Source organism: Solea solea, chromosome 16 (genome assembly GCF_958295425.1).
Source record: "Solea solea chromosome 16, fSolSol10.1, whole genome shotgun sequence".
NCBI classification, from domain to species: Eukaryota; Metazoa; Chordata; class Actinopteri; order Pleuronectiformes; family Soleidae; genus Solea; species Solea solea.
This window is the reverse complement of record NC_081149.1, coordinates 23003616-23018782: the sequence shown is the minus strand read 5'-3', so window position 1 is coordinate 23018782 and position 15167 is coordinate 23003616. Positions and strand designations below refer to the sequence as shown.

General features: G+C 43.9%; 1 protein-coding gene across 5 annotated transcripts in view; it reads right to left on the bottom strand.

The window, feature by feature from the left end:
• Positions 1-11499: 11499 nt before the first annotated feature.
• Positions 11500-15167, bottom strand: part of plppr2a (phospholipid phosphatase related 2a) — a 71404-nt gene continuing 67736 nt past the window's right edge. For 3 of the 5 annotated variants that reach the window (XM_058652837.1, XM_058652838.1, XM_058652836.1), the window contains exons 8-9: positions 13931-14058; positions 11500-12032 (exon numbers count right to left, since the gene is read on the bottom strand). In XM_058652837.1, coding sequence (XP_058508820.1) covers positions 11924-12032; positions 13931-14058 — 237 coding nt within the window. In that variant the 3' untranslated portion in view covers positions 11500-11923. Of the gene's footprint in view, positions 12321-13914; positions 14059-15167 lie in introns of all 5 variants that reach the window. The other 2 variants (XM_058652839.1, XM_058652840.1) reach the window with 2 other exon arrangements.

Here is a 15167-nt window from a genome sequence, read left to right as displayed (position 1 = left end):
TCGTACAGCACGCGCCATTCTGCCTGTAATGGCTTTAATGAACCTGCTCCAGTATGACAGTGTGGGTTTTATGAAGTGAGCGGAATCATAAAACATGCACAGGGTTGTTTTTATATGAATTGTTTCCTCTGGGTTTGACTGCGATGCCTCGGTGTGGTGCAGCACCTCCATCCCACTGACAGTCCGTCAGTGGGCAGAGCCGTGCTGGAGCTGCATTGTGTAGGCCTGCACTGTACAGTCAAATTATAGAGCCACTGCATTAAGGCTATAGCAGCCGGCTCTGTCATGAGCTATACAGAAGAAGTAGAAGAAGAAATACAAGGAGGAAGGGGGAAAGACTTGATTCCTCAACTCCTCTTCCTCCTGTAGTCACTCTGTGCTTCCTGGAACCTGCTCGTGCAATTGGATTTAGTGTCTGTTTGCCTGGCTTCTCTCAGCCCTCTGTGTTTCTCTGTGTGTCTCTCGCTGCTCTGTGGCACTGCACTCCCCACTTTACTCTTCTCCAAGGCTTGTGTCTGCATTCTAATTGGATGATAATGCAGCCAGTGTGGTCCACGACTACAACACTACATGACAGTGCAACAACAACAACAACAACAACAACACCAGTGCTCCTCCGACAAGGCTCACCACCGACTGTGTATCAAGTTGCTGCTGCTGCTGCTGCTGCTGTGGGCTTAGTTTATACTGTGACTGTTTACATATGTGCACGTGCCCAGTGTGATACGCAGGTCTGCTGTTACATTCACTGTTTGTGTTTAGATAAGAGGGAGCAGGGACACCACTGGAGCGATAGACACTTCATTGTTTACCTTTATCGATTGCTTTCCTTTCTCCTCTCTCTGTCACATTCCTATCTTTTCTACCCCATCCATCCATCATCCATCCAGCATCTGTCCGTCCGTCCATCCATCACCTGTCCCCATCCATCCGGCCATTCATCCATCCACCCATCATCTGTCCATCCAGCTACATCGGTCCATCCATCCATCATCCGTCCATCCATTCACCCATCATCTGTCCGTCTATCCGTCCATCCATCAATCAGTTGTCCATCTATCCATCATCCGTCCATCCATTCACCCATCATCTGTTCGTCCATCCATCCATCCATCATCTGTCTGCCCATCATTGCATATATTAATCCAGCATCCATTCATCTACCCATCATCTGTATCTCCATCCATTCTTCATCTGAATGTCCACCATTGCATCCATCAATGCATATATTAATCATCCTTCATCCATCCTTTTGGCATTCAGTCATACATGCATGAATTCATCCATCATTCATCTATCCATGTATCATCCATCCGTCTGTCCTTTTGGCAATCATCCATCCATCCATCCATTATTTCGTCCATCATTGCATCCATCAATGTATATATTGATAATCCATTCATCTATTTGTCCACCCACCCATTCATCCATCCATCCACCTATCTCTCTGTCCATCATTGCATCATCCATCAGTCCGTCCATCGTCCATCCATCCACCTGTTCATCCATACATCCATCGATGGGTGCATCCATACCCATAGTACTGCATCCATCCTTTCACCAGTCCATCCATCCGTCATACATCCATCCTATGGCAGTCTGCCTGTCTGTCTGTCCATCCATCCATGTATCATCCATCTGTCCATTCATCATTGCATCTATCTATGCGTCTATTAATCTGTCCGTTTGGCAATCATCCATCCATCCATGCATCTATGCATGCATGTAGGAATTCATCCATGCATCATCTACCTGTCTATCACTGCATACATCGATGAGTCCATCAGTAGATCCATCAACGTATATATGCATGCATGCATCTATCCATGTATCATTGCGTCCACCCATCCGTCCATTTGGCAGTCATCCATCCATCCACCCGTTTGTCCATCCACACATGCATATACTGTATGCATGCATGTATGAATGAATCCATCCATTCATCTATTCATGCATCATCTATCTGTCTATCACTGCATAGATCAATGAGTCCGTCAGCACATCCATCAATGCATATATTAATCCATCATCCGTCATCCATCCATCCAGCGGGTACAAACCCTGCTTTACATCTGACCCCTGCTCACTTATCACAGCAGCCATTGGCCTGTGCTGCTCCCTCTGCATCTGCTCCGTGTTCAGCTGGGGGAGCAGCAGAGGGGGAGCTGGCCGAGTAATGGCCATAGAAACAGCCTAATGACATTACAGCTGCCATGAGGGTAGGGAGGGGTCAGGGAGGGTGAGGCGAGGGAGAAGAAGGGGGCGTGGGGCAGCTACTGTGTGACGGGTGAGGATTGGTTGGGGATCCGGATGGGGGTGGATGCTGTGCAGGAGAGAGGTGGGGGAGGGGGGTAAGGGGGAGGGGCAGGTGCATCACTAATGGCTTTTTAAAAAGGTTACAGCATGTCGTTCCCTCTTCATAATGGGGCCCTGGCTGTGCTGGAAATGCAATTTCCGGGAAAGATAATGCAAGGAGTGAAGGGCTGTGTGGGGGGGGGGGGGTGGTGGTGGTGGAGGGGTGGGGGGGAGGGAGGGAGGATGGGCGGGCGGTGTGTGTACCTTGCGCTTATGTTCAAGTGAAATAGAGAGAGAATGAAGACTCAGACGAGGGAAGAGAGAAGTGGAGGGGAAGATGGGAGAAAAAAAAAGAGAGGAGAGTACAGGGCGTGAAAAACCTGGTGTGTGTGTGTGTGTGTGTGTGTGTGTGTGTGTGTGTGGTTGGGGGTTTACAGAGTTTCTTGAACGCTCAGATAAAGCAGGAAAGACAGACAGCGAGAGTGAGAGGAAAGGTGTAGAGGTGGAGGAAATGCAGCATATAAGCTGGAGGAGATACAGCGGCTATCAGCCTGCCAGTGTGTGTGTGTGTGTGTGTGAGTGTGAGTGCATCAATAGTTAATGAAGACATTATCTGAGGACGCCGCGCCCGTGTATCTAAACAAACACTATCCTTCAACCCTTCAACATCCTGCATGGTTGGTTAAAGTCAAGTATACTAATTAACCCCGCTCCACCACTGGATATGAGTCTCAGCTCTGCCTGATTGAATCCTCCTGCTTTTCAATGGGTATCTGTAATTGCCGGTCATGTTAGAGGGACAATTTAAGTGTATACATTATGTTCTTGTCAGAGCTGCACACTTTGCTCAGTGCTATAGTAATACTTTCAATTTATTTCACACCCTTTGCACATAACACAAAATCAATAACTCACGCTTATGTGTAATTTCATTGTGTCAGCCTGTAGTTCTGCCTGAACAATTATAATGTAACTAAATTAATATTGAGCTGACATCTGGTATCTGTGTGTGTGTGTGTGTGTGTGTGGTGTTACTTGTGTAAAAAGAAAAAGAAGAATAAAGGGTTGGGCAGTGAGGAGTGGAAACATAAGAAGTTGCTCTACACCTGCTTTTATACTCTATACAAATTCAATACTAGCAACACACACTCACTCTCTCTCACACACACACACACACACACGCTCCTCCCTCCCCTCTATGTCTCCGTCTGTCCCATCATGACTCATCCGTCTTGTCTCTCCTCCACTTAACTATGATGATGATGACATGTGCCGCTTCCTGAATGGAGCACCTCAGCTGACTGTGCCTCACCTCCAAACTGTCAGAGGAAAGTGATGCCTCAGACTCTCAGCGCCTGCTTTCAGAAACAAGTCCCGTACTGCGGCAGACAGAAGACAACAGTGACAAGAGTGGGGTAGAATTTGAGATTCGGGGTGGGAATGTCCCACTGTCTGGTTGTTATAGATTTTCTCTGGTGCCTTTCCTCCTCATCTGCCACCTGCTCGCTCGCACCGCCGTAAGAACTCAGCATATACAGGACGGAGAATATAAATCAGCGCTGACGTTTACACGTCAGGAGGAAAATGAGCAGAATTCAAACAGAGGATGGGATCTCACGCATCCATCTGGCTTTTTCAATCCCGATCACCCAAAAACACACGAGCTATGAGAGACAACAAGCCGCCATGATACACAATTATACGGTTGATAGTTTTACTGTTTCAAACATTCTATATTTTTACTTTAGACATATATTGACAGTTGAAATAAGTAGCTGGTAATAATGAATAGATTAGACTTTATTACCTATAGCGAGCGGACTAATTAAAATAACATTAGATAAATGTATGTGAGAAGAATCTTGCATTAAATATGCACATGATGCAGGGAGGTACTGTCGTACTCGAGTCAGACTACACTCTTGACCTTACTTGGAGTTGAAAGTTGAAGATGAGGAGTCTTTGTTTGTTATGATGCTGCAACATTGCACAATGAATGAATGATAAAGTCTGACTTACACACGTGTGTAAGTGTGTAAATGTGTGTGTGTGTGTGTGTGCGCCTGGAATAGAGGAATTGAACACCTTCCTTCCACAGATTTAGCTTCCAACTGCAGTTACACAATAAATAGTGGAGCGCTGGAGTCCATTTTAGTCTCAATTTATATACTCAACATCCACTTGGACTCTACTTTGGTGCGTCAAACACAAAGGACTCCAGACTGGACTCAGAACCAAAGGTTAGTGAGACAAATATAAAAGTGACCTGACGGCTGCATATATGACTGTGTGCTTGCAGATGGAGGTCAAAACATCGAGCATTCTCCTCGTTTATTCATGCATTCGAGTGCAGCATCATGTATTTGATATTAAACGTTTGCACATTCTGAAGTACTGTCGGCTGCAGCATCAGCTAAAGGTGCAACAGACAGCTGTCGCGTCCCTAGTGGCTTCTGTTTATTCACTGTTGTACAAACGCAGCAGTGGAGAGATGCAGGTAAGGACATGAGGATACTTTCCCTCAGAGCTGACGACGCGTGTCGTATCACATGAAGCGGCCGATGTGTGCCACAGATCGTGCCATCAACCAAACAACCACAACAAAAAACACCATCTATACAAATGCAGATGGTGTTTTTCTATCGCCAGAGTTGCCTCTTCACTGTGCAGTCAGTTTTGACATGATGTCAACGTTTAAACCAAAAAGTTGTCTCTTTCAGGTCATCATGTGTCCGCATGTGCACATATGGCCACGGTTCCATTCATACTACAAAAGGAGTCAAAATTGACATCGCTTGGACCTCAGTGGACCCCTGCAGACACACACACAACAGTCGGACCATTGCAGTGCTAACAGCAGACAAACACACCTTTGCTTTATATAGAGACAGCAACACTAAACAAAAACAGAAAACAGTAGCTTCCAAAGTCTTTAAATAGAGCATCACACTACAAACACACATCGCACAAATGTGAGAAATCCATTGCTCGGCAGGCCCGCAGTGTCTGTTCATCGTAGCTCAGAGGAGAGGTTTTAGTGGACATTATATTAAGGTTAATATTTAACAATTAACAAACGAGTGCTACAATGATTTCTCTTCACCATATTCTGTCCAGTGCCAAAGTTTTAGTCGCACATTTTGAGGTACAGGCTCCATCTGCTCCTCCATAAGGTTTACATTATGCTACTGTACTGTTTTTTTTAAACATGTTCTATGAAAAAACCTGCTTTCCTCGACAAGAAGAATCCTTTTCTTCATATTCCGCTGCAGCTTCGTCTGTGAACGGCTCAGCGCGGGGTTAGTATTTAAGCGTTTGTTCACACCGCTCACGTTTGCCTCTAAAACCAAAAACAACTCGCTGGTTGAAAGTGAAAGGACCTAAAATGACCAGATATCGCTCGTCATTGGCATGCGGAGACGAAAGCCGTGGAATTAAAATTCCCAGCAAACTAACGTGGGGAGTTGTGCTGCTCACACTAATGAGGCCTGAACGAAAAATAGAGAGACAGAGAGAGAGGGTGAGAGAGAGAGAGAGAGCGAGAGAGTGAGGGTGAGAGACAGACAGAAAGACGCTGCAGGTGGGATTTCATCAAGGAAACGGCGTCATCCTTTGAACCTCTTTGACTGGGATGTTTGGTGGTCCTTTAAATTCAGTCAAGCAGAGTTTTTTTTTTTAGGAATTGCAGGTGCATCTCTCTCTTAAGTCTAGAGAATTGAGCTGGCTGCAATTAGTGTCAGCTGTACTGTAAAGCGTCTTTGATCAGCATTTCAGTGTAATTCATTGATTGTGTTCCACGAGTTTTACGGGCGCACAAATTCCTCAGATGAGTTAAAAAAAAAACATAAAAAATAGAAGAAGGAGAAAAAAAAAAATCAGGCAAGCAAAGCGAAGGATATGTGCAGATCTTTCCATTATCTGTGACATTAAGAAAATGGATGTCATTGTGTCTCATTAGTGAACACAGGTGCGGTTCATCTCGTTAGCTGCTGTGTAATTGTTCCTCTCATTTCACGACACAGCTTGTGAGATGTCTTTGTGTAAGATGTCTGAAGAGATGAAGGCTGTTAGAACTCGCTCTCAGTGGACCCTTCACAACACACACACACATACACATATATGTATATATATATATATATATACATAAATGAAAATAAATGTCTATGATGTACATTGCCATCTTGTGGATTAAACCTGCAAATGCATAATCTCTGGAGAGCTATCGTGGCAAATCCTTTCCTCCACATGACTCTTCCAGAACATTGTTTTTTATTATAAATGTATAAAGTGTTAGTCACTTAGATTACTCACATTTTCTCTTTCCTCGTTCATTCATTCATTCGTGGGGGAGAGTTATGAGGCTGTGATCGTTTTCAGACTGTATGAATTCACCACTGATATCACATTTCATACTTGCTGACGGATTGTTATCGAGATTGCAGCAGGTATATCTTGCGTGTGCGGCTGGGTAAGGAGGCACTAAACCACATGGTGGCACTGCTGAGCCTGTCACAGAACACAACAGGTCTTGTGCTGGGTCCAAATTGGGAGCAGTGAGTGTCATGTGTTCACCACTCATCATGAGTGGGAACAGTTTGTGGCAGCTGACAGTCATTTCTTTTTAAAGTGCAGGATTAGTGTCTTTTTTGGAGCTTGACATCCTGTCGCTGTAGAGTACACTTAATGGACACATGTGCAGTTAGATACACATGATACCTAATAAAGTGACCAGTGTGGTCTTCTGCTAGTGTTCAGAGATTCATAATAACGAGTCATCATTTGGTTGTAACAAGGGCTCACATTTGTGTTTGTCACCTCAAGCCTTTGTACCCTGACGTCTGGTTCTTTCACCCAGAAGACTTCTGCTCATTAGATGGACACTTTTCAGTAAACCCTGAAGAAGGCTGTGTTTTACAGTCAAACGCAGACACAATGCCCTTTCAGAGCTACTTAAAGCACATTTCCTCCTCCCTCTGATGCTCAGTCTGAACTTCAGCAGGTTGTCTTAAAGGAATACTTCACTGATTTAGCTTTGTATGACTAGAACAGGGGTAGTATTTTTGAAAAATTGTGCTTCCCAACCTCAGTTTTCTCTGTTACGTGCCCACCAGTGACACTTGGTCCTGTTCGCAAAGATGGCGGACACTAGTGTTGTATTCAAGACCACCTAAACCGAGACCAAGACCACAGTGTATCAAGACAAAGACTTTGAGGGGTCGAGACCGAAACAAGACCAAGACCGAGAGTTAATCCAAAAATGCACAGGCAATTTATTGATATCCCCACAGGTGTGGTCTTGACCGGTCTTGAAATAAAATCCCGGGTCCGCTTTGTCCGAGACCGAGACAAGACCGAGTAAAAATGCAGTCGTTTCCGAGACGAGACCGAGACCTTCAAAAAGTGGTCTCGAGACCAAGACCGATCTCGAGTACTACAGCACTAGCGGACACTGTTTACATTCTGTGAATGAGGTCCCGCCCCCCTACGAGTGGGTTTAAAAAGTGCGGAATTAGCGTTGCAGTTAGCCTCTGACTAAGGCTCGGAACACGTGTCACTGGTGGGCACATAACAAAAAAAAACTCAGTGGAAACGGAGGTTAGGAAGCACCATTTTTCTAATACTTTTTTCTAGTATTTTTTTTCTAAAAATACTAGCCCTATTCTAGTAACACAAAGCTAAATGCAAATCGGTGGAAGTATTCCTTTAACCGTTGCTGTAGATATATCTGTTAACAAGCAGTTCATTAACAACGCCTGTACATAATCTCTGGGTCCTCCCTTATCTTTAGGAGACACAGCTCTATGTACAGTTCAGACATCTGTACACAGAATACTGTAACAAACAGCGAACACCGACACACACACAATTTCTTATTACAATATCCATTTTATTGTCATCACACTAATCTTTACAAAAACACGGGGGGTTTGTTGCAACAGGATCAAAGGGAAGTGTTTTGTGTCTGAGTTGCAGATCTGAGGGAGGTCGGTGCTTTTCTTTTATAATTGACATCAGTCAACTGCAGTGGGTTTGTTTTTTGACTGAAAACACAAAATGCTCCACTCCGTACAGGAGAGTAGTGCTGCGGCGATGACAGCTACATCAGAGGCTGTTTTGTTTCAGTGTTCACCGTGACTCAGATGATGAGTTAGTGAGATTTTGCACAAATGAGGAGGTTTCCCCTCTTCTTTGAATTTCAGTCTGTTTCTCTCTTGTTTTTTTTTCCACTTAAATGGTTTATTTCTGCTTCACTGGAACATTACAGACTAGAAAGCACAGATGGATCAAAGAGATGACATCCAGCAAAGGTCATGAGTCTGACTCATATTCACAGTTTCATATATGCATGTTTGTCCAGCGTGTGTTCACTGGCAACACAATATCAGCACTTTTTCCACAAATTAAACTTCTCACATGTACAAGATGCTCGGTCATATCTCCACTTTTCCCCCGGCACAAATCTGATGGCTGCTGCACATACACTACAGTACAGTATAGTGCAATAGAACCAGGGGGTCTAAACCAGGTGGAAGATGTTCTCATTAAAACCATTTACTGGGTCAGAAGTTTCTTTTGTCGTTCAATCAACAGACACACGTATGGTCACAGAGTCAGTAAAGCTAATATTAGGTAAGCAAACACAAATACAGTATCATTTGTAAAGGGGCATTAGTCAAATATCATCTGGGATCTAATTGCCTTTCAACCAAACCACACTGCTGTCAGATAACAGTGAAAGCGAATATGAAATGGGCCAACAAAAGTGATAACACACACACCCTTTCTCAGCATTTTAGCACTTTTCAGTTAAGTGTTTTGGTTCAATACCAGGGTTGCCAACTTCCTGATAAGAAAATAAGGAAAGTGGTTGTTTGTAATGACTCAGTTTACTTTACACACAAAATACACATGTTCACAGGTGAATAAAATGTGCAGTTTTGCAGTGTTTCGATGTATGTAACTTTCTATTACTCAAATATGAAAAAGTGATGTATAAAATATAAAAGTGATAGTAATGAATGAGGGTCTGACAGCAGGGGGAGGGGTTTATTTTACTTCATACAAATCTGGCAATCAAATTTTTTTCCAAAAATAATGACCAAATGCGTTCTGTATCGGATATTTTTCAAATATGGAACAAATCCTTATTTTAAAGGAACACTTCACCGATTTGCATTTAGCTTTTTGAAAAATTGTGCTTCCCAACCCCAGTTTCCCCTGAGTTGAGAAATATCTTCATTCTTTTCTTTGTTACGTGTCCACCAGTGACACTTAATTGGTCCGAGGCTTGAAACTGCAATGCTAATTCCCTACACTTTTTAGGGGGGCGGGACCTCATTCCCAGATTTTAAACAGTTTTTAACAGCTATGCTAACAGGACCAAGTGTCACTGGTGGGCACGTAACAAAGAAAAGAATGAAGATATTGCACAATTTTTCAAAAATACTCACCCTATTGTAGTAATACAACAACGGTGAAGTATTCCTTTAGGGAATGGCTGGTAACCCTAGCCAATACCTCAACATATGGATTAGATTTGATGCTACTGTGTTGATAAAGACAGACGACGCTAGCTAACAGATTGTAAATTCAGTGACACGTTCAGCCAAATATTTTTTGTATGGTGTCCAGTACCACATGCTGAATGCTAACGTGGCTATGTAGCATGTAAGTAACAAAAACACTGTGTAAATGAATGATAGTCAGGGACTCAAACTGTCACAATGTGTTTGCTAGGACAACATACCCAGCAAAAGTTACAGAGTGTTGCTTTAATAAAAAAAAACCCATCTATTTTTGCTCGCTTTGTTGGTTTCATACGTGACTAAACAACCACAGCAATGTATCTGGAGTTGTGACAACTGTACCACAACATGAGAATTAAACACAATGTTTTGGGTTCATTAAATTTTGAACATCTGAAGTGACCTGAAAACTGAGTGAATGTGGTTGTTTTCTAACTGATCCAGTGTTGGTTCATCACCTCTTTCATCATCATAATAAACAGACGACCTCTTCAGTGGTGGTGAAGCTTGTGTAAAAAAAGAAAGAAAATCACACTCTCAATACAAAAAAAGAATTATGTACATTATGATACAAATGTTTCCTTGTTAGAAAGTGGAGTTAAGGGGCGGGGACGCACGTTAACATTTAGGCTACAGGACTTCAGTGTGATGGAGTATGCATGTGCTTATGAATATGTGTCATTGTACATGTGCTCTGTCAAACGTGTGTGTGTGTGTGTGTGTGTGTGTGCGTTGTGTCATCCAGCAGAGGGAAACATTTCACAGCACAGTGATAGTTCAACGACACCAACGCCACAGAGAGAAAGAGAGAAGTTATCAAAATACATGTCCAGGAAGAGAACGCCAGTAAAAACATGGATTTCTGTGTGCAAATCAAAATCTTAGCAAAACTGTGTCCCGCCGTGTGTAGCGCTCACTCCATCCAGATTATGTACACGTCGATAAATAAATCTATTGATAAAACACACACAGTCATTACATACAGCAGTTTCAGATTTGGACAGAAAGTAAATCCAGTCCACGACGGTGAATGAAACGGATAGAAAAAGGTACAGACACGTTTCTTCTGAAGGCTTCTCGTCTCGAGGGGATTAAACACACAAAATATTTGCTCCTGATCGCGGTGATTGGGCTCACTGTGGTGCCACCTGCAGTCGGGAGCTCGGCTTTGTCTTACAAAAATGTGTTTGCAGTTCACATCAGGTTCTGGGCGAAGCTGCGACCGTCTGAGAGACAACGTGGCGAGGACAGCCGAGTGAAGATGTCTTCACTTTCATCCTGTTTGCTTTAGTCTGCTGCTTCTGCTGAGAGATATGAAATGAATCCTTTGATCTGAGTAAACCTCATGTGGAGCCGACGAGGGCACTGCAACTCAGAATGCACCATGTGTGTGTGTGTGTGTGTGTGTGTGTGCGCACAAACAGGATGAGATAAGGTGAGGGTGAGAGAAAGAGATGAAGGGGAGACAGAGACAGTGTGTGTGTGTGTGTGTTTGTATGGTTTACTAAAAGGATGTGTTCACAGGTAAATCTCAGCAGCACAAATATCCTTCAGGGGGTTTCTTTGGTCCAACAAGGCGAAACCTCCTGACAGCTCACATCAAAGCTGCGTCCGGGGAGACGGACCGGAGGTTCACCGTCACGTTGAGCTTTCAGCATGTGTCTCCTTCAAATGGGTGGGTTGGGTTGGGGGGTGGAGTGACTCATTCATACAATTGTGTGAGTGAATAAATATTCAGTGGACATTCTCAGAGGTCACAGTGTGATGCAGGTTCCTTTTCCCAGCGCACCACTGAAGCATCACATGACCGTTTATACAAAAATGTCTTTCAGTACAATATTCAAAATGAAGAAAATCAAATATGTACCTGACTTTGTACGAAAAGTTCAGGATTTACTTTACTGAGAGTCCAGCAACAGAGAAAGTCTGCGTAAGAGTTTGCCTATCGGTTCCCCGGGGATAGAGATGCTGTGTGTGTGTGTGTGTGTGTGTATTTTGTGGGCTATGATCGGCCTAGACCTGGGTGGAATAGGAGCGGTGCAGTGTCGCGTACCGCCCAGCCGGATGGGCGGCGCAGTGCGGCGAGTGCTGCTCCGATTGGTCTAGACTTCGCTGGAAATGGAGCGAGTCGGAACGAGGACATCGGGGGTGGCGGGGAACCGATAGGGCTGATGGTCATGTGATCTCGGAGAACGGAGATCCCCGCGGAGTCTGCAGGGGAAAGAGAGGAGTGAGACAGAAAGAGAGAGAGAGAGAGAGAGAGAGAGAGGGAGGGTGAAGGAAAAAGAAGAAGTGAAGAAAAGAAAAATTCAGAGCAATGCGCGGGATGAGGAGCGAAGAAGAGACGGGCAAAAAACAGAAATGAGGCAAAGAGACGATGGAGAGGAGGGCGAGGGAGGGAGGGAGGGAGGGATGGGACGGGCAAAAAGGAGTCAAAGTTGTTCAGAATGATTGGACGTAGGTGTTGTAGAGGGTAGAGGAGGAGGAGAGTGTGGGATGCTGGAGGAGAAGAGTGAGGAACAAGTGAGCAGATCGAGAGGAGAGAGGCAAGGTGGGAGACAGAGGAAAACAGGCAGTCAAGTGAGGGTTAGTGACAGAGACAGACCACAGAGGACGCAAGACATTTTCCTCCATACAGACGTGGACATACGACACCATAGACTCTATATAAAAATGGACGTAGTCTTTCAGTTTGAAGGAGGTTGGACAGAAGTAGCAGTAAGCCACCAGGGGGCGACTCTGAATGGAAGTCTATGGGGAAATAAACCTACTTCTCACTTGATTTAATAAACATTTCCTGACATGTCAATTTTTTAAATTTCCTTTTTTCTTTCCTTTATGCCATTCCTTTATTATTGCACTATTTTTTTTACCACATTTTACGTTTATAATATTTTTTTTGTATTGTATTGCTGCTATGTTAAAACAATTTAAAAGTATTTCAAAGTATTTCTGTTCTATTCTAAATTAAGTTCCAATTTAGAGGAAAATAGATGATAAAGCACGGCACATACTGTGTGAAGTATGAAGAAGACTGCGTCCACTTTTTATATATGTGGTCGGTGTATGACACCGCTGATCCACCCCTGATCCACCCCTGAGGAGATGTCTTAGAAAACGCTGCACTGCTGAAGAGAAGATGGGAAGAAGTCAGGGGCAAATTCGCTATGAATTTTCACTTTTTTTAAACGCCTCAGACGAATTCTGGCATCTGATTTTTGTGACAAACGGTAAGTTAACATGTTGCTTGGTATAAATACTTGGATGTGTGGTGTGAAATAGAAAAGTCCAGAGTGGCCGAGGCATCGATACACGTTCACTTTGTACTAAGTGATGTCAAGCATGGGTGGGTGGCTTTGTTTGCACTGCATGTGGCACTGCATTGAGAAACGCTTCAACAATGGTGAACGCAGCAAACATCATGTCACCATCACTTTACTCGGCTACTGTCACAAACAAAGTGACTGCACCCCAAATTTAAACCGCTCCCTTCAGGAAGTGGTTTTTAAAACCCATGACTACAAGAAATCTTTTGTACCAAGTGTTATTAAATTGATGAATTGTGAAATTGTCTTTCTTTTCAAATAAATGTTTTGTATTCGTGATTAATGCATTTCTCTGTGTGGAGCCAGAAACGATTTTCAACAAGTGCGGATGATAAAGTTTAACATAATCTAAAGCGACACCTCAGCGCGTCAGCGTGGAACTGCTGACTCATCTCATAAAAGATAAGCAAATCTCTAAACCCTGAACACGGACGCGTGAAAGACCGCAGGGTTTAGGATCACGCAACAGTAGAGTTAGTATTTCTGTCTTCTGGCTGAACTGTAACCACAGCTCGGATTTCAAATCTCTGCAGCGTCTTATCGTCCTACTACAAGGATTGCTTGTGCAGAGATTTAAAGGGATCACTTGGATGTTTTCTGTTGGGACTGGAGGTGCAGGTGGAGCTTGCAGCATGCACGCTTTTTTCTTTTAGGGGGGGAAAAAAAAAAACAGAAAACGAGGACGATGGATTCAGGTTAAGACACGAGTATCTCCCCCCCTCCCTCCCCCCTCACAGCCTTGCCTCACATCCACCCCAGCCCCTTACCTGAGGACCACTTAACTTTTCGAGTGGACTCTCCACACAGGGAAGGGTCACCATGGGCATGCCCAGCATGGACTCGGGGCGCTGGGGTCGCTGTGGAGCGATACTGGACTGCAACTGCTGGAAGTTGTTAATCACACACGTCACCTGAAACACAGAGTCAAAGAGGAGGAGCTAGAAACTCAAACAGATGTGATCCAGGTTAGGCTTTAGAATGCATGAAGGGAACTTTTGGATTTGGGTTTTACAAAATAAAGGGATAGTGTGGTTGTTTAAGGCGTCGACACCGACTTCACAAGCACAGACCCATCTGCAAACTGAGCACTGATGAAATGGTTGATTAAAGACAGTTTAAGGCGGATCTCTTAAGATCCCGTGTGGTGCCTGTGATTGCTGTTTGACAGGCTTTGCTGACGGGAGATGGAGCTGGACTAACTTCAGCAGAGAAAAATCAATGTTTTTAGCTCTTGGGGACACGGGAGCTGCTCGTCTCGTTTGTACAACTTATGTGAAACATGATGAAGGATTTCAAACATCGGAATTACAAGACAACACGTTTGAATTTACTCATAATTGGACTTAAGTACAGGACCACAGTGTCAGACTTGGTATATTCAACCTAAAATGAAGCGGATGTGGTTTTATGCAAAGTGGTCAACTGTGATAGGTTTGAAACCATGTGAAATGTCTGCTCTTTGAGGGTTTTTTTCCCCGAGGTACGTCCGGCTCCACACCAGCAACATGGCTCTGTTACAAAATAATCTGTTTAAACTAATTGCTCCTTATAAAAAGTTAAAGGAAGCAAACCCAGGGTGCAAGAGATGAGGATAAAGGTAAAAATATGAGAACCCAAAAATACCTCAGTGAACAGGGTTAACAACACAGACAGACTGACCAACCACAGCAGAGTGGAACACAGAGGATAAATACACTGAGGAGGCAGGGATAATTGAAAACGAGCGCAGGGGAACAAGGCAAACACAATAAGTAAAACAAGGCACAAAGAACTAAAAAGTTGATGAAAACAATAACAAATTCGACCAAGAATAAATGTCAAAACATGAGTCAGGACATGAAATGTGAATGTCCTGCTTTTCTCAGTCCTGGTCCTGTGGATCCACTGCCCTGCATGTTTTCCATGTGAAACGTTGAAAACACACAGGGCAGTGGATCCCCAGGGCCTTGAGGGACACCATGTTTGTGTTTCTCGTAGAAATCGCGATGTTTCTCGCTCCTGGTTTAGTCTAGCACTCATC